The sequence below is a fragment of the Pongo abelii genome, chromosome 23 (genome assembly GCF_028885655.2).
Source record: "Pongo abelii isolate AG06213 chromosome 23, NHGRI_mPonAbe1-v2.0_pri, whole genome shotgun sequence".
NCBI lineage: Eukaryota > Metazoa > Chordata > Mammalia > Primates > Hominidae > Pongo > Pongo abelii.
This window is the reverse complement of record NC_085929.1, coordinates 24,171,676-24,194,086: the sequence shown is the minus strand read 5'-3', so window position 1 is coordinate 24,194,086 and position 22,411 is coordinate 24,171,676. Positions and strand designations below refer to the sequence as shown.

The 22,411-nt window shown below is 44.8% G+C and overlaps 1 protein-coding gene across 1 annotated transcript in view; it reads right to left on the bottom strand.

The window, feature by feature from the left end:
• BCL2L13 (BCL2 like 13) overlaps positions 1-22,130 on the bottom strand; it is a 79,555-nt gene extending 57,425 nt beyond the window's left edge. Inside the window, 1 exon segment of the mRNA XM_009234083.4 lies at positions 21,960-22,130. Within this exon segment, the coding sequence (XP_009232358.4) occupies positions 21,960-22,080 (121 nt within the window). The 5' untranslated portion in view covers positions 22,081-22,130.
• Between the last annotated feature and the right edge of the window lie 281 nt (positions 22,131-22,411).

The following is a 22,411-nucleotide window of genomic DNA, read 5'->3' as shown; positions in this document are numbered from 1 at the left end:
GAGCCAAGATCGCGCCATTGCACTCCAACCTGGGCAACAAGAGTGAAACTCTGTCTTAAAAAAAAAAAAAAAAAGCTGATTTGAGATGGCAGGACACCCCAAATTGATCTACACATTCAATGTAATCCCCATCAAAATTCCAACTCTGTTTTTTTCCAGAAATAGACAAGCCAATCCTAAAATTAATATGGAATTGCAAGAGACACAGAATAGTCAAAGCAATCTTGGAAAAGGAAGAACAAAGTTGAAGGGCTCACACTTCATAATTTCAAAATTTACTACAAAGCTACAGCAATAAAGATAGTATGGTATAACAACAGGTATACAGACCAATGGAATTGAATTGAGAAGGGAAAAATAAATCCATACATATATGGTCAATTGATTTTTGAGAAAGGTACCAAGATCAATCAATGAGAGAAAGAATAACTTTTCAACAAATGGTGCTGAGACAACTAGAGATCCCCATGTGTATTAGTCCATGTTCTTTCGTTTATGAAAGAATACCTGAAACTGGATAGTTTATAAAGAAAAGGAATTTATTTCTCACAGTTCTGGAGGCTAAAAAGTCCAAGGTTGAGGGGCTGCCTTTGACCTCAAACAGAGAGTCCCGAGGCAGCACAGAGTACTACATGGCGAGGGGCTGAGCATGCTAATGTGTGAGCCCCAGGTCTCTCTTCTTCTTCTAATAAAGCCACTGGTTCCACTCACATAACTCATTAATCCATTAACCCACGAATGGACTAATCCATTTGTAACGGCTACTATACTTTGCTTTGCTTAACCCCTCCAAATCTCATGTTGAGAGTTGATCCCAAATGTTGGGAGGTGGGGATTAATGGGAGGTGTTTGGGTCATGGGAGTGCATCCCTCATGGATGACCTGGTACCATCTTCAAGGTTCTCAGTGAGTTCTTGCTCAGTTCCTTTCTGCCAGAATTAGTTGTTAAAAAGAGCATGGCACCTCCCTTCCTTTTCTCACTGGCCTCTTTTCTTGTCATGTGATCTCTGCACACATGAGCTTCCCTTTTTCACCATAAGTGGAAGCAGTTTGAGGCCCTCGCCAGATGCAGACGCCAGCGCCCTGCTTCTTAAACAGCCTGAAGAACCAAGAGCCAGGCCAGGTGCGGTGGCTCATGCCTGTAATCCCAGCACTGTGGGAGGCCGAGGCGGGCAGATTACGAGGTCAGGAGATCGAGACCATCCTGGCTAACACGGTGAAACTCCGTCTCTACTAAAAATACAAAAAATTAGACGGGCGTGGTGGCAGGCGCCTGTAGTCCCAGCTACTCGGGAGGCTGAGGCAGGAGAATGGCGTGAACCCGGGAGGCGAAGCTTGCAGTGAGCTGAGATTGCGCCGCTGCACTCCAGCCTGGGCGACAGAGCGAGACTCCGTCTCAAAAAAAAAAAAAAAGAAAGAAAGAAAGAAAGAAACAGGAGCCAAATAAACTTCTTTTCTTTATAAATTACCCAGCCTCAGGTGTTCCTTTATAGCAATATAAATGAACTAAGACAAGGACAACGTGCTCAAGATGCAATCACCTCTAAAAAGCCCCATCTCCTAATACTGCCACATTGGGAGCTAAGTTACAATATGAATTTGAGGGGACACTGAAACCACAGTACTATGAAGAAGAACTTATCTGAATCCCTACTTCAAACCATATGTAAAAATTAACTCAAAACAGATCAGGCCAAGTGCAGTGGCTCACGCCTGTAATCCCAGCACTTTGGGAGGCCGAGGCAGGTGGATCACGAGGTCAGGAGTTCAAGACCAGCCTGGCCAACATGGTGAAACCCCGTGTCTACTAAAAATACACAAATTAGCTAGGCATCGTGGTGCACGCCTGTGGTGCATGCCTGTAATCCCAGCTACTTGGGAGGCTGAGGCAGGAGAATTGCTTGAACCCGGAAAGGTGGAGGTTGCAGTGAAGTGAGATAGCGCCACTGCACTCCAGCCTGGGCAACAGAGCGAGACTCCATCTCAGGAAAAAAAAAAAACAAAAAAAACAGATCAAATACCTAAATTTAAAAGCTAAAACTATAAAATTCTCAGAAGGAAACACAGGTGAAAATGTACATGACCTTGTATTAGCCAATGGTTTCTTAGATAAGACACCCAAAGCATAATAAAAAAACGTAAGACAGGCCAGGCGCGGTGGCTCATGCCTGTAATCCCAGTACTTTGGGAGGCTGAGGTGGGCAGATCATCTGAGGTCAGGAGTTCAAGACCAGCTGGCCAACATGGTGAGACCCCCATCTCTACTAAAAACACAAAAAATTAGCCCGGTGTGGTGGTGTGCGCCTGTAATCCCAGCTACTTGGGAGGCTGAGGTGGGAGAATTGCTTGAACCTGGGAGATGGAGGTGGCAATGAGCCAAGAGAGCGCCACTGCACTCCAGCCTGTGTGACAGAGCGAGACTGTCTCAAAAAAAAAAAAGAAAAAAAAAAGAATAGGCAACTACAAGCCCTTCCTCATGCTCTCAAAAAACAACAAAAAAAAGAAAACATAGACAAACTAGAATTCACCAAAATTAAAAATGTTTGTATGTCAAAGGATACTGCCAAGAAAGTAAAAAGACAAACTATAGCATGAATGAAAATATCTAGAAATCATGTATCTGCTAAGAATCTGGTAACCAAAACATATAAAGAATTCTCACAACTGCCTGCAGTGGCTCATCCCTGTAATCCCAGCACTTCGGGAGGCCGAGGCGGGCAGACCACTAGAGGTCAGGAGTTCCAGACCAGCCTGGCCAACATGGTGAAACTCCATCATCCCAGCACTTCGGGAGGCCGAGGCGGGCAGACCACTAGAGGTCAGGAGTTCCAGACCAGCCTGGCCAACATGGTGAAACTCCATCATCCCAGCACTTCGGGAGGCCGAGGCGGGCAGACCACTAGAGGTCAGGAGTTCCAGACCAGCCTGGCCAACATGGTGAAACTCCATCATCCCAGCACTTCGGGAGGCCGAGGCGGGCAGACCACTAGAGGTCAGGAGTTCCAGACCAGCCTGGCCAACATGGTGAAACTCCATCATCCCAGCACTTCGGGAGGCCGAGGCGGGCAGACCACTAGAGCTCAGGAGTTCCAGACCAGCCTGGCCAACATGGTGAAACTCCATCATCCCAGCACTTCGGGAGGCCGAGGCGGGCAGACCACTAGAGGTCAGGAGTTCCAGACCAGCCTGGCCAACATGGTGAAACTCCATCATCCCAGCACTTCGGGAGGCCGAGGCGGGCAGACCACTAGAGGTCAGGAGTTCCAGACCAGCCTGGCCAACATGGTGAAACTCCATCTCTACTAAAAATACAAAAATTAGCCAGGTGTGGTGCCAGACACCTGTAATCCTGGCTACTCAGGAGGTGGAGGCAGGAGAATCGCTTGAACCTGGGAGGCTGAGGTTGCAGTGAGCTAAGACCACACCACTATATTCCAGCCTGGGCAACAGAGCTAGACTCTGTCTCAAAAACAACAATAACAACAAAGACTTCTTACAACTGAATTTAAAAAAACTCAAGTAGGCCGAGTGCGGTGGCTCACGCCTGTAATTCCAGCACTTTGGGAGGCCAAGGCGGACATATCACATGAGGTCAGGAGCTCGAGACTAGCCTGACCAACATGGCGAAACCCCATCTCTATTAAAAATACAAAAATTAGCCAGGCGTGGTGGTGGGCACCTGTAATCCCAACTACTCAGGAGGCTTAGGCAGGAGAATCGCTTGAACCCAGGAGGTGTAGGTTGCAGTGAACCGAGACTGCGCCATTGCACTCCAGCCTGGTGGGGTGGGGTGGAAAACTAACTAAAAATTGAGCTACCATATGATCCAGCAATCCCACTGCTAGGTATATACCCAAAAAAAGCAATCAATATATCAAAGAGCTATCTGGACTCCTATGTTTGGGGCACACCGTTTACAACAGCCAAGGTTTGGAAGCAACCTAAGTGTCCATAAACAGATGAATGGATAAAGAAAATGTGGTACATAAAGACAAGGGAGTACTATTCAGGCATAAAAACAATGAGATCACCTGTAATCCCAGCACTTTGGGAGGCTGAGGCAGGAGGATCACCAGGTCAGGAGTTCAAGACCAGCCTGGCCAACTGGTGAAACCCCGTCTCTACTAAAAACACAAAAATTAGCTGGGCATGGTGGCGCATGCCTGTAAACCCAGCTACTCGGGAGGCTGAGGCAGGAGAATTGCTTGAACCGGGACCCAGGAGGCAGAGGTTTCAGTGAGCTGAGGTCATGCCACTGCACTCCAGCCTGGGCTACAGAGCAAGACCCTGTCTTAAAAAAAAAAAAGAATGAGGTCCTGTCATTTGCAACAACATGGATAGAACTGGAAGTCATTGTGTTAAGTCAAATAAGCCAGGCACAGAAAGACAAACATTGCATATTCTCACTTATTTCTGAGATGTAAAGAAACAACTGAACTCATGGACACAGAGAATATAAGGATGGTTACCAGAACTAAGAAGGGTAATGGGAGTCGGGGGGGCAGCAGGAAGTGGGGATGGTTAATGGGTTAAAAAAAAAAAAAAAAAAAAAGGAACAAAGAATGACTAAGACCTACTATTCAACAGCCCATTAATTGTACATTTTAAAATAACTTAAAGAGTAACTGAATTGTTCGTAATTCAAAGGATAAATGTTGACGGGACGGATACCCCATTCCCTACGATGTGTTTATTTCTCATTGCATGCCTGTATTAAAACATCTTATGTACCCCATAAATATATACACCTACTATGTACGCAAAAATTTTTTAAAAATTAAAAATAGGCTGGGCGCGGTGGCTCACGCTTGTAATCCCAGCACTTTGGGAGGCCGAGGCGGGTGGATCATGAGGTCAGGAGATCGAGACCATCCTGGCTAACACGGTGAAACACCGTCTCTACTAAAAATACAAAAAATTAGTCAGGTTTGGTGGCGTATGCCTGTAATCCCAGCTACTTGGGAGGCTGAGGCAGGAGAACTGCTTGAACCTGGGAGGTAGAGGCTGCAGTGAGCCAAGATCGTGCCACTGCACTCCAGCCTGGGTGACAGAGCAAGACTCCGTCAAAAAAAATAAATAAATAAAAATAAAAATTAAAAATTAAAAATTAAAATAAAATACATTTAAAAATTAAAATTAAAAATAAAACCACAATGAGATACACTCAATGAGATTACAGCACATCCCCTAGAATAGTTATGTTGGCAAAGAGATGGAGAAACTCTTACATATTGTTGGCAGGAAGCAAAATGACATAATCACTTCATAAGACAGTTTAGCAATTCCTTATAAAACAAAATATATTATTTTTACCATATGACCCAGCAGCTGTGCTCCCTGGTGTTAACCCAAATGAGTTAAAAACTTACATACACACAAAAACCTACACACAAACGTTTATTCATAATTGCCAAAATTTGGAAGGAACTGAGATGTTCTTCAAAGGTGACTCGATAAACAAACTATGGTACATTCATACAACGGCATATTATTCAACAATAAAAAGAAATAAGCTACCACAATAAGGCACCACTTCACAACCTTTAGGATGGTTAATATTAAAAAAAACAGAAGACAAATGTTGGTAAGAATATGGAGAAATCAGAACTTCTGTACACTGCTGATAGGAAGGTTATTTATGCTATAACATAGATGAATCTTGAAAATATTGTGCAAATATGGTTTGGCTGTGTCCCAACCCAAATCTCACCTTTAATTGTAATAATCCCCACGTGTCAAGGGCGGGGCCAGGTGGAAACAAATAAATCATGGGGGTGATTTCCCCCATACTGTTCTCATACAGAAAATTGGTACTGGGAGTGGGGCACTGCTATAAATATACCCGAAAATGTGAAGCAACTTTGGAAATGGGTAACAAACAGGCAGAAGTTGGAACAGTGTGGAAGCCTCAGAAAACAACAGGAAAATGTGGGAAAGTCTGGAACTTCCTAGAGACTTGTTGAATGGTTTTGACCAAAATGCTGACAGTGATATGGACGATAAAGTCCAAGTTGAGGTGGTCTCAGATGGAGATAAGGAACTTATTGGGAACTGCAACAAAAATGACTGTTGCTATGTTTTAGCAAAGAGACTGGTGGCATTTTGCCCCTGCCCTAGAGATCTGTGGAACTTTAAACTTGAGAGAAATGATTTAGGGTATCTGGCAGAAGAAATTTCTGAGCAACAAAGCTTCAAGAGGAAGCAAAGCATAAAAGTTCGAAAAATTTGCAGTCTGATGATGCAGTAGAAAAGAAAACCCCATTTTCTAGGGAGAAATTCAAGCCTGATACAGAAATTTGCACCAGTAACAAGAAGCCAAATGCTAATTGCCAAAACAATGGAGAAAATGTCTCCAAGGCATGTCAGAAACCCTCTAAGCAGCTCCTCCCATCACAGTCCTACGAGGGAAAAATAGTTTCCCGGACCAGGGCGAGGGCCCCCTCCTGCTGTGTGCAGCCTCTGGACTTAGTGCCCTGCATCCCAGCCGTGGCTAAAGGGGCCAAGGTACAGCTCGGGAAATGGCTTCAGAGGGTGAAAGTCCTAAGCTTTGGTAGCTTCCACATGGTGTTGAGCCTGCAGGTGCACACAAGTCAAGAACCTAGGTTTGGGAACCTCTGCCTAGATTTCAGAGGATGTATGGAAATGCCTGGATGTCCAGGCAGAGGTGTGCTATAGGGGCGGAGCCCTCATGGAGAACCTCTGCTAGGGCAGTGCAGAAGGGAAATGTGGTGTGGGAACCCACACACAGAGTCCCCACTGAGGCACTGCCTAGAGGAGCTGTGAGAGGAAGGCCACTGTTCGCCAGACCCCAGAATGGTAGATCCACTGACAGACAGCTTGCACTGTGCGCCAGGAAGAGCCACAGACACTCAATGCCAGTCTGTGAAAGGAGCCAGGAGGGTGGCTATACACGCTGCAAAGCCACACAGGTGGAGCTCTCCAAGGCCATGGGAACCCACCTCTTGCATCAGCACAACCTGGATGTCAGACATGGAGTCAAAGGAGGTCATTTTGGAGCTTTAAGATTTGACTGCCGGCCGGGCACGCTGGCTCATGCCTGTAATCCCAGCACTTTGGGAGGCTGAGGGGTGGGAGGGGGGGATCATGAGGTCAGGAGTTCAAGACCAGCCTGGCCAAGATGGTGAAACCCCGTCTCTACTAAAAAAAATACAAAAATTAGCTGGGCATGCGTGGTGGTGGACGCCTGTAATCCCTGCCATGGTGGAGGCTGAGGCAGGAGAATTGCTCAAACCCTGGAGGCAGAGTTTGTAGCTGGGCTTACTTTAAATGGTATTAAAAACAACACCCATATTTAAAAAACAAAACAAAATAAAAACTCCAAAGCAAGTAAACTCTCACAGATATACAATGTTGAGGTGGAAAAAAATTCTATGTGCAGAAGATGTCATCAAGATAGCCAACCAGAGATACTCAAGGCTTGTCTCCTACAAAAAGACCTAAATAAATAAATAAAACTCAAAAAACAGGGCCGGGCACGGTGGCTCATGCCTGTAATCTCAGCACTATGGGAGGCTGAGGTGGGTGGATCACCTGAGGCCAGGAGTTTGAGACCAGCCTGGCCAACATGGTGAAACCCCATCGCTACTAAAAATGCAAAAATTAGCCGGGCGTAGTGGTGGGCGCCTGTAATCCCAGCTACTCTAGAGGCTGAGGCAGGAGAATCAGTTATACCCGGGAGGCAGAGGCTGCAATGAGCTGAGATCATGTCACTGCATACTCCAGCCTGGGCGACAACAATGAGACTCCGTCTAAGAAAAAAAAAAAAAAAAAACCTCAAAAAAAAAGAAAAACAACAGATCCCAAAGAAAACGAAATCTATAAAAATGTTTGGAATTCAAAATAATGATCTTAAGGAAACTCACTGAGATACAAGAGAGTACACACAATTCAACAAAATCCAAAATACAATCATAATCTTAATTGGAAATTCAACAAAGAGATAATATAAGAAACAACCAAACAGAAATCTCGGAACTGAAGAATTCAAAAGAATAAAATAAAAACTACAATTGAGAGCTTCAACAATAGAACAGAACAAGCAGAAGAGTTTTTTTTCTTTTTTTTTTTTTTGAGACAGAGTCTTGCTCTGTCACCAGGCTGGAGTCCAGTGGTGCGATCTCAGCTCACTGGAACCTCCACCTCCTGGGTTCAAGCAAGTCTCCTGCCTCAGCCTCCCGAGTAGGTGGGACTACAGGCACACGCCACCACGCCTGGCTAATTTTTCTATTTTTAGTAGAGACAGGATTTCATGACGTTGGCCGGGATGGTCTCCATCTCTTGACCTCATGATCCACCCACCTCAGCCTCCCAAAGTGCTGGGATTACAGGCATGAGGCACTGGACCTGGCCAAGCAGAAGAATTTCTAAACTTGAAGACAGCTGTTTTGGAATAATCCAGTCAAGCAAACAAAAAAAGAATAAAAAGCTGGGCACAGTGGCTCATGCCTGTAATCCCAGCACTTTGGGAGGCCAAAGGGGGCAGATCACCTGAGGTCAGGAGTTCAAGATCAGCCTGGCCAATGTGGTGAAACCCCGTTTCTACTAAACATACAAAAATTAGCCAGGCGTGGTTGTGGGTGCCTGTAATCCCAGCTACTTGGGAGGCTGAGGCAGGAGAATCATCTGAACCCAGGAGGCGGAGGTTGCAGTGAGCCAAGATCATATCATTGCACTCCAGCCTGGCAACAGGAGCAAAACTCCATCTCAAAAATGAAAGAAAGAAAGAAAAGGAAGCAAGGAAGGAAGGAAGGAAGGAGGGAGGGAGGGAAGGAAGGAAGGAAGGAGGGAGGGAAGGAAGGAAGGAAGGAAGGAAGGAAGGAAGGAAGGAAGGAAGGAAGGAAGAAAGAAAATAAAGAAAGCGAGCAAGCCTAGTAGACCTATGGAACGTGATTAAGCAAACAAATATTCAAATAATGGCAGTTAAAAAGAGATGAGAAAATGCATAGAAAACCTATTTTGTGAATTAATAGCTACAAACCACCGAAGTCCTGAAAGAAATGTGGACATCCAGATCCAGGACCCTGAAAGGGTCTCAAATAGATTCAACCAAAAAAGGTCCTCTCCAAAGCACAATACAGTCAAACTGTTAAAAGTGAAAGACAGAATTATAAAAAAGCAGAAGTGTCAAGTCACATAGAAAGGAATCCCTATTAGGCTGGGCGCGGTGGCGCACACGCCTGTAATCCCAGCTACTCAGGAGGCCAAGCGCCAGGGGAATTGCTTAAACCCGGGAGGTGGAGGTTGCGGTGAGCCAAGATTGCTCCAGCCTGGCGACACAGCAAGACTCAGTCTCAAAAAAAAAAAAAAAAAAAAAAAGAGAAAAAGTAACTTGTGAGGCTGAGGCAGAAAGAGTTTGCCTGTGAGACCTTACCAGGTACTGCCTCATTTTGCAGGCTCCATTCTGAGCTCCAGCAAGAACTTCAGTTGCTCCAGGTACAGTTCCAGCAAGCCCTTGTGTGGTATCCATTAGATCTCTAGGAGTATGGCTGCCGCTACCTAGATTTCAAAGGACAGGGCCTCCTGCGGAGCCATGGGCTCAGGAACTCAGCCCTCAGAGATCCACGAAGCTCAGAAAGGGGGCCAGACACAGGGCTGCCAAAGGGACAAGGTCGCACAAAATCATGGAGGTTAGGGCCACCTGAAGCCTTGGGAACCCAACTCCTGCCCAGCAAAACTTCAAGGGTGGATTCCGCCCTAGAGCGTCCAGAAGGTGGGATCACTGTTCCAGTGGATCAGGAAGAGACATTAGATCCTGTGTGTCCAGGTGTGACTTCTGTTTCAGTGGGCTTGGGCAGCAGAACATTAAAAGGATTATTCTTAAGCCTTAAGCAATTCTAATGAAATTTCACCCCTTGGAATTTGGGCCTAAAATTCCTTTTTCCCCCCAGGGATCTGCCACTTCGTGACCTAAAATTCTAATGGAATTTGACATGCTAGGTTTTGGGCTTGCTTGGGACCTGTCTCTCCTTTCTTCTTTCCTAATTATCCCTTTTGGAATGGGAACATCTATCCTATGCCTGCTGCAGCATTGTATTTTGGAGGCACATAACTCATTCGGTTTCACAGGTTCACAGCTGACGGGGAAACTGCCACAAATGAATCATACCTTGATTTTCACTCATACCTAATTTAGATGATATTAAGATGAGACACTGGACTATGGACTATGGACTTCTGAGTTGATGCTGGAACAAGTTAAGATTTCGGGGGTGGCCGGGCGCAATGGCTCATGCCTGTAATCCCAAAACTTTGGGAGGCTGAGGTGGGTGGATCACCTGAGGTCGGGAGTTCGAGACCGGCCTGACCAACATGGAGAAACCTCATCTCTACAAAAAATACAAAATTAGCAGGGCATGGTGGCACATGCCTGTAATCCCAGCTACTCAGGAGGCTGAGGCAGGAAAATCGCTTGAACTCGGGAAGTGGAGGTTGCGGTGGGCCAAGATCATGCCATTGCACTCCAGCCTGGGAAACAAGAGCAAAACTCTGTCTCAAAAACAAAGAAAAAAAAAAAAGATTTGGGGGACTATTGAGATGTAATGAATATATTCTGCATGCAAGAACATGAACTTGGGGTCAGGCACAGTGGCTGACACCTGTAATCCCAACACTTTGGGAGGCCAAGGCGGGTGGATCACCTGAGGTCAAGAGTTTGAGACCAGCCTGGCCAACGTGGTGAAACCCTGTCTCTACTAAAAATACAAAAGAAATTTGCTAGGCGTGGTGGCAGGTGCCTGTAATCCCAGCTACTTGGGACGCTGAGGCAGGAGAATCACTTGAACTCGGGAGGCAGAGGCTGCAGATCATGCCATTGCACTCCAGCCTGGGCAACAAGAGTGAAACTGTCTCACAAAAAAAAAAAAAAAAAAAAAAAAACATGAACCTGGAAGGCCAGAGGTGGAATATATAACTTGTCTTGCTCTAATCCACTGAGTCTTTATATCCACTTTTGGTACCTGTGGAGTTCTATGAGGCTGAGGTATATAAAAACCACACATTTCTCATAACATTAATTCCAGGAACCTTTACTCCCAAAATGAAATGCTGTATAGACACAATCCCTACTATCGAGGTGCTAACCATTTATGCATTAATCACTGCAAGGCAACTGCTCAGTTAAGACTCCTTATAAATCTATCACTGAAAATGCCCATTGAGTCTAAATACCTGAGTCTTAGAACAATGGAATCAAGTTAGTTTTTAAGATGACATGTGAAAAATGAAAAAGATATGCTATGTGGTGTGGTATGATAATTCGTAGGCCACATATTTATTTTGCATAATAATCTCACAATAAAAATATGACTGCAGGCCGGGTGCGGTGGCTCACGCCTATAATCCCAGCACTTTGGGCAGCCAACATGGGCAGATCACGAGGTCAGGAGATCAAGACTATCCTGGCCAACATGGTGAAACCCCATCTCTACTAAAATACAAAAAATTAGCAAGGCATGGTGGCGCGCACCTGTAGTCCCAGCTGCTCGGGAGGCTGGGGCAGGGGAATCGCTTGAACCTGAGAGTCGGAGGTTGCAGTGATCTGAGATTGCACCACTGCACTCTAGCCTGGCAACAGTGCAAGACTCCATCTCATAAAAAAAAAAAAAGAAAAAAATATATATATGATAGCAGTTTGACTCAGTAGTTTGCCTCTAGGTAAGTTAGCAAAAGTAAATAACCGAACAAAAAAAAAAAAGGAACACATGGTAGAAGTGCTCTTAACTGACTTACCTTTAAGTCATTTGCTGAATTAAGTGACCCACTATATGTTCTCTGTTTTTTGAGACAGGGTCTCACTCTGTCACCCAGGCTGGAGTACAGTGCTGTGATCATAGCTCACTGCAACCTCTGCCCCCAGGGCTGAATCATCAATCCCCACCTCACCTTAGCTTCCCAAGAAGGTGAGACCACAGGCATGCACCACCACATGCAGCTATTTTTTTTGTACTTTTAGTAGAGACGAGGTCTTGCCATGTTACCCAGGCTGGTCTTGAACTCCTGAACTCAAGCGATCTGCCTGCCTTGGCCTCCCAAAGTGATAGGATTACAGGTGTGAGCCACCATGGCTGGCTGGTTTTTCTATGAAACATATTAAATATTTCTATAGGAAACTGAACGCATGCAGCTAGTAGACGACTCTGTTTTTTGTTTGTTTGTTTGTTTTCTTGAGACAGGGTCTCCCTCTGTCACCCAGGCTGGAGTGCAGTGGCACAATCTCGGCTCACTGCAACCTCTGCCTCCCAGGTTCAAAGGATTCTCCCGCCTCAGCCTCCTGAGTAGCTGGGATTACAGGTGCATGCCACCACACCCCGCTAATTTTTGTGTTTTTAGTAGAGATGGGGTTTCACCATATTGTCAGGCTGATCTGGAACTCCCGACCTCAGGTGATCCACCTGCCTCGGCCTCCCAAAGTGCTGGGATTACAGGTGTGAGCCACCACGCCTAGCTGAGTAGACTACTCTCTAGCACACTTGAATACATTCTATGCTTACCAAGAATCAATTATTTTATCCCCAACTTGCTTATGAAAGTTAAAGTCATTGAAACTGTATAATTTATTTAAAATCATGGATATCATTGAAATAAGATTATGAAAAGAAACTTGATGTTTCTAAGAAAGTTAATTATTAAAAAAAATTTCTAGATAATTTAGAATTTTTTTTTTTTTTTTGAAAGAGAGTCTCTCTGTATCACCCAGGCTGGAGTACAGTGGCGTAATCTTGGCTCACTGCAACCTCCACCTCCCAGGGTCAAGTGACTGTCATGCTTCAGCCTCCCAAGTAGCTGAGATTATGGACACACACCACCACACCCAGCTAACTTTTGTATTTTTTGGTAGAGATGGGGTTTCACCATGTTGGCCAGGCTGATCTTGAGCTCCTGGCCTCAAGTGATCCACCCGCCTTGACCTCCCCAAGTGCTAGGATTACAGGCATGAGCCACTGCACCCAGCCAGATAATCTTAGAAGCTTAAATGAAAGCCAATTTAAATGGTTTGGGAAGTTATTTTAAAACATCGTTATCAAATTGAGTGTGAGAGAAAAACTGTAAAACACAGGCAGTAAATCATAAAAATCTAGATGATTTTTCAGATTGTTTTATAAGTGTCTTTATATTATTATTCCACTATAAACGAATTAGAAATCATAGGTAATAGACATGATTTATGCTAGAAACATGAAATTCCTATCAACAAACCCATACTCAAAGAAAAAACCTTGACCCAACATCAAGATACAGAGACAGGGTCTTACTATGTTCCCCAGGCTGGTCTGGAACCCCTGGGCTCAGGTGATCCTCCCACCTTGGCCTTGCAAACTGGTACAGGCATGAGTCACCTGGCCAACTCTTTCAATTAAAGTCCTACTACCAACCCCAGTGATCTAGGTAAGAAGGCTTTTATGGTAAACTAAAGATTTAGAGCAGTGCCACTGACTTTTTTAAAAATTGGAAATCATTTAGTTGGTTATAAGAACTTGCCAAGAAGAAAGAGAAAACTGGCCGGGAGTGATGGCTCCCACCTGTAATCCCAGCACTTTGAGAGGCCGAGGCAGCTGGATCACCTGAGGTCAGGAGTTGGAGACCAGCTGGCCAATATGGTGAAACCCCCCCATCTCTACTAAAAATACAAAAAAATGGCTAGGTGCGGTGCTCACACCTGTAATCCCAGCACTTCAGGAGGCTGAGGCAGGTGGATCACCTGAGATCAGGAGTCCGAGACCAGGCTGGCCAACATGGCGAAACCCTGTCTCTACTAAAAATACAAAAATTAGCCGGGCATGGTGGCGCGTGCCTGTAATCCCACCTACTAAAGGGGCTGAGCCAGGAGGATCACTTGAACCTGGGAGGCAGAGGTTGCAGTGAGCCAAGATCGTGCCACTGCACTCCAGCCTGGGCAACAGAGCGAGACTCCGTCTCAAAAAAAAAAAAAAAATTAGCCAGGCATGGTGGCAGGCACCTGTAATCCCAGCTACTCAGGAGGCTGAGGCAGGAGAATTGCTTGAACTAGGGATGTGGAGGTTGCAGTGAGCCAAGATCGCACCACTCACCACTGCACCACTCCAGCCTGGGCAAAAGAGCGAGACTCCAACTCCAAAAAAAAAAAAAAAAAAAAAAAGTAAAAATGTAAAAGACAATAATAAAAGGAACTCATTCAAACATGCAATAAGGAAGATGAAGTACAGAACATGTAAATATGAAATGTTTCAAATTCAAACTGAATGAAAAGTAAAAATCACAATTGATTACAACTACATAAAACCGTATATACTGATAAAGATTAGAAAACAAAAGAAAAACAGTTCCTCTGTAAGTTTGATGAGATTATAAATATTTGGTATCGCATGATGTTTTATGAGCTTTTAGTCATTTTGATATAATTTTGTTTAGATAGCCACCTATGTCAGGGCATTAAAATATGATTCAATTTTCAAAAGTAGAACACACCAACTAGTTACATTTAATTATTTACACTAGCTTTCTTAGGACACCATCTGTAATCCCTACTACTGAATTCCATCATTTCTGAATTCTTACTACTACTCACTCTTAAGCTAGAATGGCAGCAGACAAATAATAGATACCTCCATTGCTGTGGTAGAAATTTATGGATAAGAATATTTAAGAAGGCCAGATGCAATACCTCACGCCTGTAATCCCAGCACTTTGAAAGGCCAAGGCAGGAGGATCACTTGAGCCCACAAGTTTGAGACCAGCCTGGGCGACACTGCAAGACCCTGTCTTTACAAAAAATTTAAAAATTAGCTGGGCATGGTGGTGTGCACCTGTGGTCCAGCTACTCAGAAGCTGAGGTGGGAGAATTGCTTGAGCCTAACAGGTAGAGGCTGTAGGGAGCTGTGTTCTCAACACTGCACACCAGCCTGGGCAAGAGAGAGACTCTGTGTCAAAAAACAAAAACAAATGAAAAGAATATTTAACAAGGTGATGTTACATTTTATTTATTTTATTTTATTTTTATTTTTTTTTGACAGTCTTTCTCTGTCGCCTAGGAGTACAGTGGCATGATCTCAGCTCACTGTAGCCTCGGCAGCCTGGGTTCAAGTAACCCTCCCACCTCAGCCTCCTGAGTACTGGGATTATGGGCGTGCACCACCACACCCAGCTAATTTATTTTTATTTTTTGTAGAGGCGGGGTTTCGCCATGTAGCCTGGTCTCGAATTCCTGGGCTCAAGTGATTGGCCCACCTCGGCCTCCTAAAGTGTTGGGATTACAGGTGTGAGCCATGACACCCAGCCTGACGTTATATTTTAATGAAGAAGACTAATTCAGGTTTCAGTAAATTTGTTGTTTGTTTTTAGAGATGGAGTCTCACTCTGTCGCCCGGGCTGGAGTACAGTGGCGTGATCTCGGCTCACTGCAACCTCCGCCTCCCGGGTTCACGCCATTCTCCTGCCTCAGCCTCTCGAGTAGCTGGGACTACAGGCACCCGCCACCACGCCTGGCTAATTTTTTTTTTTCAGTAGAGACGAGGTTTCACCGTGTTAGCCAGGATGGTCTCGATCTCCTGACCTTGTGATCCGCCGGCCTCGGCCTCCCAAAGTGCTGGGATTACAGGCGTGAGCCACCACACCCAGCCCCTCAGTAACTATTTTAAGCATGATTTAGGAAGCAAATTATTTATTTAAAGGAAATATACCACTTCACAATACAAAGAATTGTGCTAAAAACTATCAGAAATATAAATTCATTGTGTAAATCTAATATCCCTGAAATAATGTCAATAAAAGTAACAATTATATTGTAAATTTTAAAATAATTATGCAATTTTTTTTTTTGAGATGGAGTTTCACTCTTGTTGCCCAGGCTGGAGTGCAATGGTGCGATTTTGGCTCAGCACAACCTCCACCTCCTGGGTTCAAGAGATTCTCCTGCCTCAGCCTCCCAAGTAGCTGGGATTACAGGCATGCGCCACCACACCCACCTAATTTTGTATTTTTAGTAGAGACAGGGTTTCTCCATGTGGGTCAAGCTGGTCTCTAACTCCCGACCTCAGGTGGTCCAGCTGCCTTGGCCTCCCAAAGTGCTGGGATCACAGGTGTGAGCCACCACACCCGGCACATAATTATGCAATTCTAATCATGTCATAGTAAGTGTGAAATCTCTAAGGACAGATGGATTTCTATTTATTTACATGTACACAGTACATTTTTACTTGTACTAATGGCAATCATTTAAAATAGCAAGCTCTCAAAAAGCATTAAAAGCAGTTGTTTCTGAGGGGAAAAGTTCAGCCCTTTGACTGTCAGCCACTTCAAGAACCTCTGGGACAGAGGTTCAACCTTTATCCTTCACCTAGAGAAATTTTATTATAAAAAGAAAAGTTTACAACACTAGCTTAAAGTTTTTTAAAAAGTACCATTTAAAAAATGAAATGTTGGCCAGGCACAGTGGCTCACACCTGTAATCCCAGCACTTTGGGAGGCTGAGGTAGGCGGATCACGAGGTTAGGAGTTCGAGACCAGCCTGGCCAAGATGCTGAAACGCTGTCTCTACTAAAAATACAAAAATTAGCTGGGCGCAGTGGCAGGTGCCTGTAATCCCATCTACTCAGGAGGCTGAGGCAGGAGAATTGCTTGAACCCGGGAGGCAGAGGTTGCAGTGAGCCAAGAACGTGCCACTGCACTCTAACCTGGGTGACAAAATGAAATGTCCAGCATTATCCCCAGAGAAGTTAAGAAAAAAGAAATGGGGCCGGGCGCAGAGGCTCACGCCTGTAATCCTAGCACTTGGGAGGCCAAAGCAGGCAGATTGCCTGAGCTCAGGAGTTCAAGACCAGCCTGGACAACATGGTGAAGCCCCGTCTCTACTAAAAAAAATACAAAAAAAAATTAGCTGGGCGTGGTGGCATGCGTCTGTAGTCCCAGCTACTTAGGAAGCTGAGGCAGGAGAATTGCTTGAACCCAGGAGGTGGAGGTTGCAATGAGCCAAGATCGTGCCACTGCACTCCCACCTGACGAGAGTGAGACTGTCTCAAAGAAAAGCAAACAAATAAGAAAAAAGAAATGGAATAAAAAACATTACAAAAGTTGAAATAGTTGAATTAAATAAATGAGGTGTAGACTAGGTGTGGTGGCTCACACCTGTAATCCCAGCACTTTGGGAGGCCAAGGTGGGTGGATCACTTGAGGTCCGGAGTTCAAGACCAGCCTGGACAACGTGGCGAATCCCTATCTCTACTAAAAATACAAAAATTAGCCAGGTATGGTGGCGCCGGCCTGTTCGAGTAGTTCCAGCTACTCGGAGGCTGAGGCAGGAGAATCAACTGATCCCAGAAGGTGAAGGTTGCAGTGAGCCGAGATCATATCACTACACTCCAGCCTGGGCAGAAGAGCAAGGCTCTGCCTCAATCAATCAATCAATCAATCAATCAATCAGTAAGTGTAGAAATAAACCAATCTGACCAATTTATAAAAATACATTCCAAAAATAAGTTCCTCAACTGGTACAATGGATTGTCTTCAGTCAGTTTATCAAAAAATCAACTCTTGTTTCTTCAAACATTCTTGAAAATGCATAACTGCACATTTCTTTGGGAAAAAAAATCCAGAAGTAAACCACTGTTAAAAAAACAGTATTTTCTATCCCACAACTAGTGGATCTTCACTTAACAGTTTCTCTAAAATGTTTATATAGGCCAGGCGCCATGGCTCGTGCCTGTAATCCCAGCACTTTGGGAGGCCAAGGTGGGGTGGATCACCTGAGAACAAGAGTTCGAGACCAGCCTGGCCAACATGGTAAAAACCCATCTCCACTGAAAGTACAAAAATTAGCTCGGCATAGTGGCGCGTGCCTGTAGTCCCAGCTACTAGGGAGGCTGAGACTCGAGAAATGCTTGAACCCAGGAGGTGGAGGATGCAGTGAGCCAAAATGGGACCACTACACTCCAGCCTGGGCGACATAGCAAGATTCTTGTCTCAAAAAAAAAATAAATAAAAATAAGAATAAATAAATTAAATGTTTGTATAAATGAAGATATCTAAGGGATTTTAATTTTCATATAAAGCTGTAGTGGAGTATCATTATTATCATGCTCATGTCTTCTCAGAACTAGACAGGAAACCCACTTTGTTGTTGCCTGTCATCATTTCAGGTTTGTTTCTTGGTTTTTTGTTTTGTTTTGTTTTTTGATGGAGTCTCACTCTGTCGCCCAGGCTGGAGTGCAGTGGCATGATCTGGGTTCACTGCAAGCTCCACCTCCTGAGTTCACGCCATTCTCCTGCCTCGGCCTCCTGACTAGCTGGGACTACAGGCGCCCGCCACCATACCCAGCTAATATTTTGTATTTTTAGTAGAGATGGGGTTTCACCATGTTAGCCAGGATGGTCTCGATCTCCTGACCTCATGATCCACCTGCCTCAGCCTCCCAAAATGCTGGGATTACAGGCGTGAGCCACCCAATCCAGCCAGTTTGTTTGTTTTTTGAGACGAAGTCTCGCTCTGTCACCCAGGCTGACGTGCAATGGCACGATCTCGGCTCACTGCAACCTCTGCCTCCCAGGTTCAAGCAATTCTCCCACCTCAGCCTCCAGAGTAGCTGGGACTACAGACGCATGCCACCATGCCCAGCTAATTTTTGTATTTTTAGTAGAGACAGGGTTTCACCATATTGGTCAGGCTGGTCTTGAACTCCTGACCTCATGATCCACCCACCTCGGCCTTCCAAAGTGCTGGGATTACAGTCGTGAGCCACCGTGCCTGGCCTTTTTTTTTTTTTTTTTTTTTGAGATGGAGTCTTGCTCTGTCATCCAGGCTGGAGTGCAGTGGGACGATCCCGGCTCACTGCAACCTCCGCCTCCCGGGTTCAAGCAATTCTCTGCCTCAGCCTCCCAAGCAGCTGGGATTACAGGCGCCTGCCACCATGCCCAACTAATTTTTTTGTATTTTTAGTAGAGATGGGGTTTCACCATCTTGGCCAGGCTGGTCTTGAACTTCTGACCTTGTGAGTGACCTGCCTCAGCCTCCCAAAGTGCTGGGATTACAGGCGTGAGTCACCGCGCCCGGCCCAATTAATGTTTTTTATACAAGCATTATAGTTATCTTTATTATAAATTAAGAATAGAAAATCTTTTTTTTTTTTTTTGGTGATGGAGTCTTGCTCTGTTGCCCAGAGCTGGAGTGCAATGGTGGAATCTCTGCTCACTGCAACCTCCGCCTCCCGGGTTCAAGCAATGCTCCTGCCTCAGTCTCCCAAGTAGCTGGGATTACAGGCGTGCGCCACCACGCCCGGCTAATTTTTGTGTTTTTTAGCAGAGACAGGGTTTCATCACGTTGGCCAGAATGGTCTCGAACTCCTGACCTCAGGTGATCCGCCCACCTCGGCCTCCCAAAGTGCTGGGATTACAGGTGTGAGGCGCCCCGCCCAGCCAGGAATATTAAATCTTAAAGCTAAGAAAAATCTCTGGTAATTATAGACCTCTACGAAAACCACCATTACCAATACAAATATGAAATATACTAAAGGCTTTTGCTAATGTCCATGTGTATATGATACATACATATATATTCATGTATTCTTTCACATTTGCCAGTTGTTGAAAATTAAAAAACAGAATACATACATAGATAAAAAATGAATTAAAATTTGCTATCTGGTGAAAAGTTTATTTAGTGGCTTAAAGAGAGATGAAGAAAGGGTGAATTGGACGATAAAGAAATGTCGGCCAGGCGTGGTGGCTCACGCCCGTAATCCCAGCACTTTGGGAGGCTGAGGCAGGCGGATCACGAGGTCAGGAGATCGAGACCATCCTGGCCAACCTGGTGAAACCCTGTCTCTACTAAAAATTCAAAAATTAGCCGGGCTGGTGGCATGCACCTGTAATCCCAGCTACTCGGGAGGCTGAGGCAGGAGAATTGCTTGAACCTGGGAGTCGGAGGTTGCAGTGAGCCAAGATCACCGTTGCACTCCAGCCTGGCGACAGAACGAGATTCCATCTCAAAAAAAGAAATGTCAACCAGGTGTGGTGGCTCACGCCTGTAAACCTAGCACTTTGGGAGGCCGAGGCGGGCGGATTATGAGGTCAGATGATCAAGACCATCCTGGCTAACATGGTGAAACCCCATCTCTACTAAAAATACAAAAAAAAAGTCAGCCGGGCGTGGTGGCACACACCTGTAGTCACAGCTACTCGGAAGGCTGAGACAGAAGAATCGCTTGAACCCAGGAGGCGGAGGTTGCAGTGAGCTGAGATCGTGCCACTGCACTCCAGCCTGGGCGACAGAGCGAGATTCCATCTCAAAAAAAAAAAAGAAAAAAAGAAATGTCACAGAGGGCTTCACAGACAGATAAATGAAGATAAACTAGGAAAATGATAGGGAGATATGGAGGAACAGACAGGATCATGTACGTCTTCTATAAACAGCATAATGTGCAATTGATTGTAGCACAAAGTAAAGTAGAGAAGATGAGTATTCAAAGAAACAATATTAAATAATTTTTCCAGAGTAAACAAATGAATTATTAAATTCAGGAAGCCAAAGAATCCCCATTTTGGATGTGTAAAACATAAATTTTATTTGTTTTGGATGTGCAAAACACTTATTTTGGCTGCTTTTTAGAATTTCTCTGGCTTTGGTGGCTGTTTCACTAAGATGTGTTAAGTATGAAACATCAAAGACGGAGAATCTCTAAAAAGCAGCCAAGCCGGCCTGGTGGCTCACGCCTGTAATCCCAGCACTTTGAGAGGCCAAGGTGGGCGGACTGCCTGAGCTCAGGAGTTCGAGATCAGCCTGGGAAACAGGGTGAAACCCTGTCTCTACTAAAATACAAAAAACTAGCCGGGCGTGGCAGCGTGCGCCTATAGTCCCAGCTCTTCGAGAGGCTGAGGCAGGAGAATTGCTTGAACCTGGGAGGCAGAGGTTACAGTGAGCCGAAATCATGCCATTACACTCCAGCCTGGGCAACAGAGTGAGACTCCATCTCAAAAAAAAAAAAAAAAAAAAGCCAAAATAAACTGTTTTATTATGATGGAACACTTAGTAAAATGACAACAGACTGCTCAACAATTGTAAGTGAAAGTATAAGACCATAGACTAATATTTATAAAGTATAGAAAAAATGTAACTGCCAATAGAGGGCTGCACGTGCTTTTGAAATATCTTTCAAATAGAATAAAATGAGTAGGGCGCAGTGGCTCACGCCCATAATCCCAGCACTTTGGGAGGCCGAGGCAGGCGATCACCTGAGGTCCAGAGTTTGAGACCAGCCTGGCCAACATGGCAAAACCTCATCTCTACTAAAAATATAAAAATTAGCCGGGCATGGTGGTGTGCACCTGTAATCCCACCTACTTGGGAGGCTGAGGCAGAATCTTGAACCGGGAAGGGGGAGGTTGCAGTGAGCCAAGATCATGCCACTACACTCCAACCTTAGAGAGAGAGTGAGACTCTGTCTCAAAAAAAAAAAAAAAAAAAAAAAGAATAAAATGAAAAAAAAAAAATACTTTTTTTTTGCTTCTGGAAATGGAAAGAATGGCATAACAGGTTATTCTTTTTTGTGTGTTTTCGGTTTTTGTTTGAGATGGAGTCTCACTCTATTGCCCAGGCTGGAGAGCAGTGGTGCGATCTCAGCTCACTGCAACCTCTGCCTCCCGGGTTCAAGCGATTCTCTTGCCTCAGCCTCCTGAGTAGCTGGGACTACAGGTGCATGCCACCATGCCCAACTAATTTTTATATTATTAGTAGAGGTAGGGTTTCACCATGTTGGCCAGGCTAGTCTTGAACTCCTGACTTCGTGATCTGCCCACATCGGCCCCCCAAAGTGCTGGCATAACAGGTGTGAGCCACCGCGCCCAGCCGTAACAGGTTATTCTTACAGGCTTATTAGTACTATTTAATAACCATACAAATAAATTAGACACATATACTTTTACATATAAAGTCCTTATTACAATTTACTATAACCACCATAAGCCAAAGGTAATACCTTGGGGTGAGGAAAGATGTTGCTCTTGCAGCTTCTCTTGAGAGAGGAGTCCCAAGTAGCTGAGAACAACATACTTTGTTTCATAGTGAAATCCCAGAGGCACAGTAGAAGAGGACGCCATTGAATTGGCTGGTGAGGCTCCAAAAAGGTCTACTTATGGATGTGTAAAACCTAAGAACAAAAAAGTAATTTTTTCAGTTTAAAGTTTATTACATGCCACTTTAACAGCTGTTTCACACCAAAATGTCTTGTGCAACTCTTGGAGTTTTTTTTTTTTTTTTTGAGGTAGAGTTTCACTCTTGTTGCTCAAGCTGGAGTGCAGTGGCGCAACCTCAGCTCACCGCAACCTCTGCCTCCTGGGTTCAAGCCACTGCACTCCAGCCTGGCAACAGAGCAAGACTCCATCTCAAGGAAAAAGAAAAAAAAAAAGTACTGCACATACAATTACATGC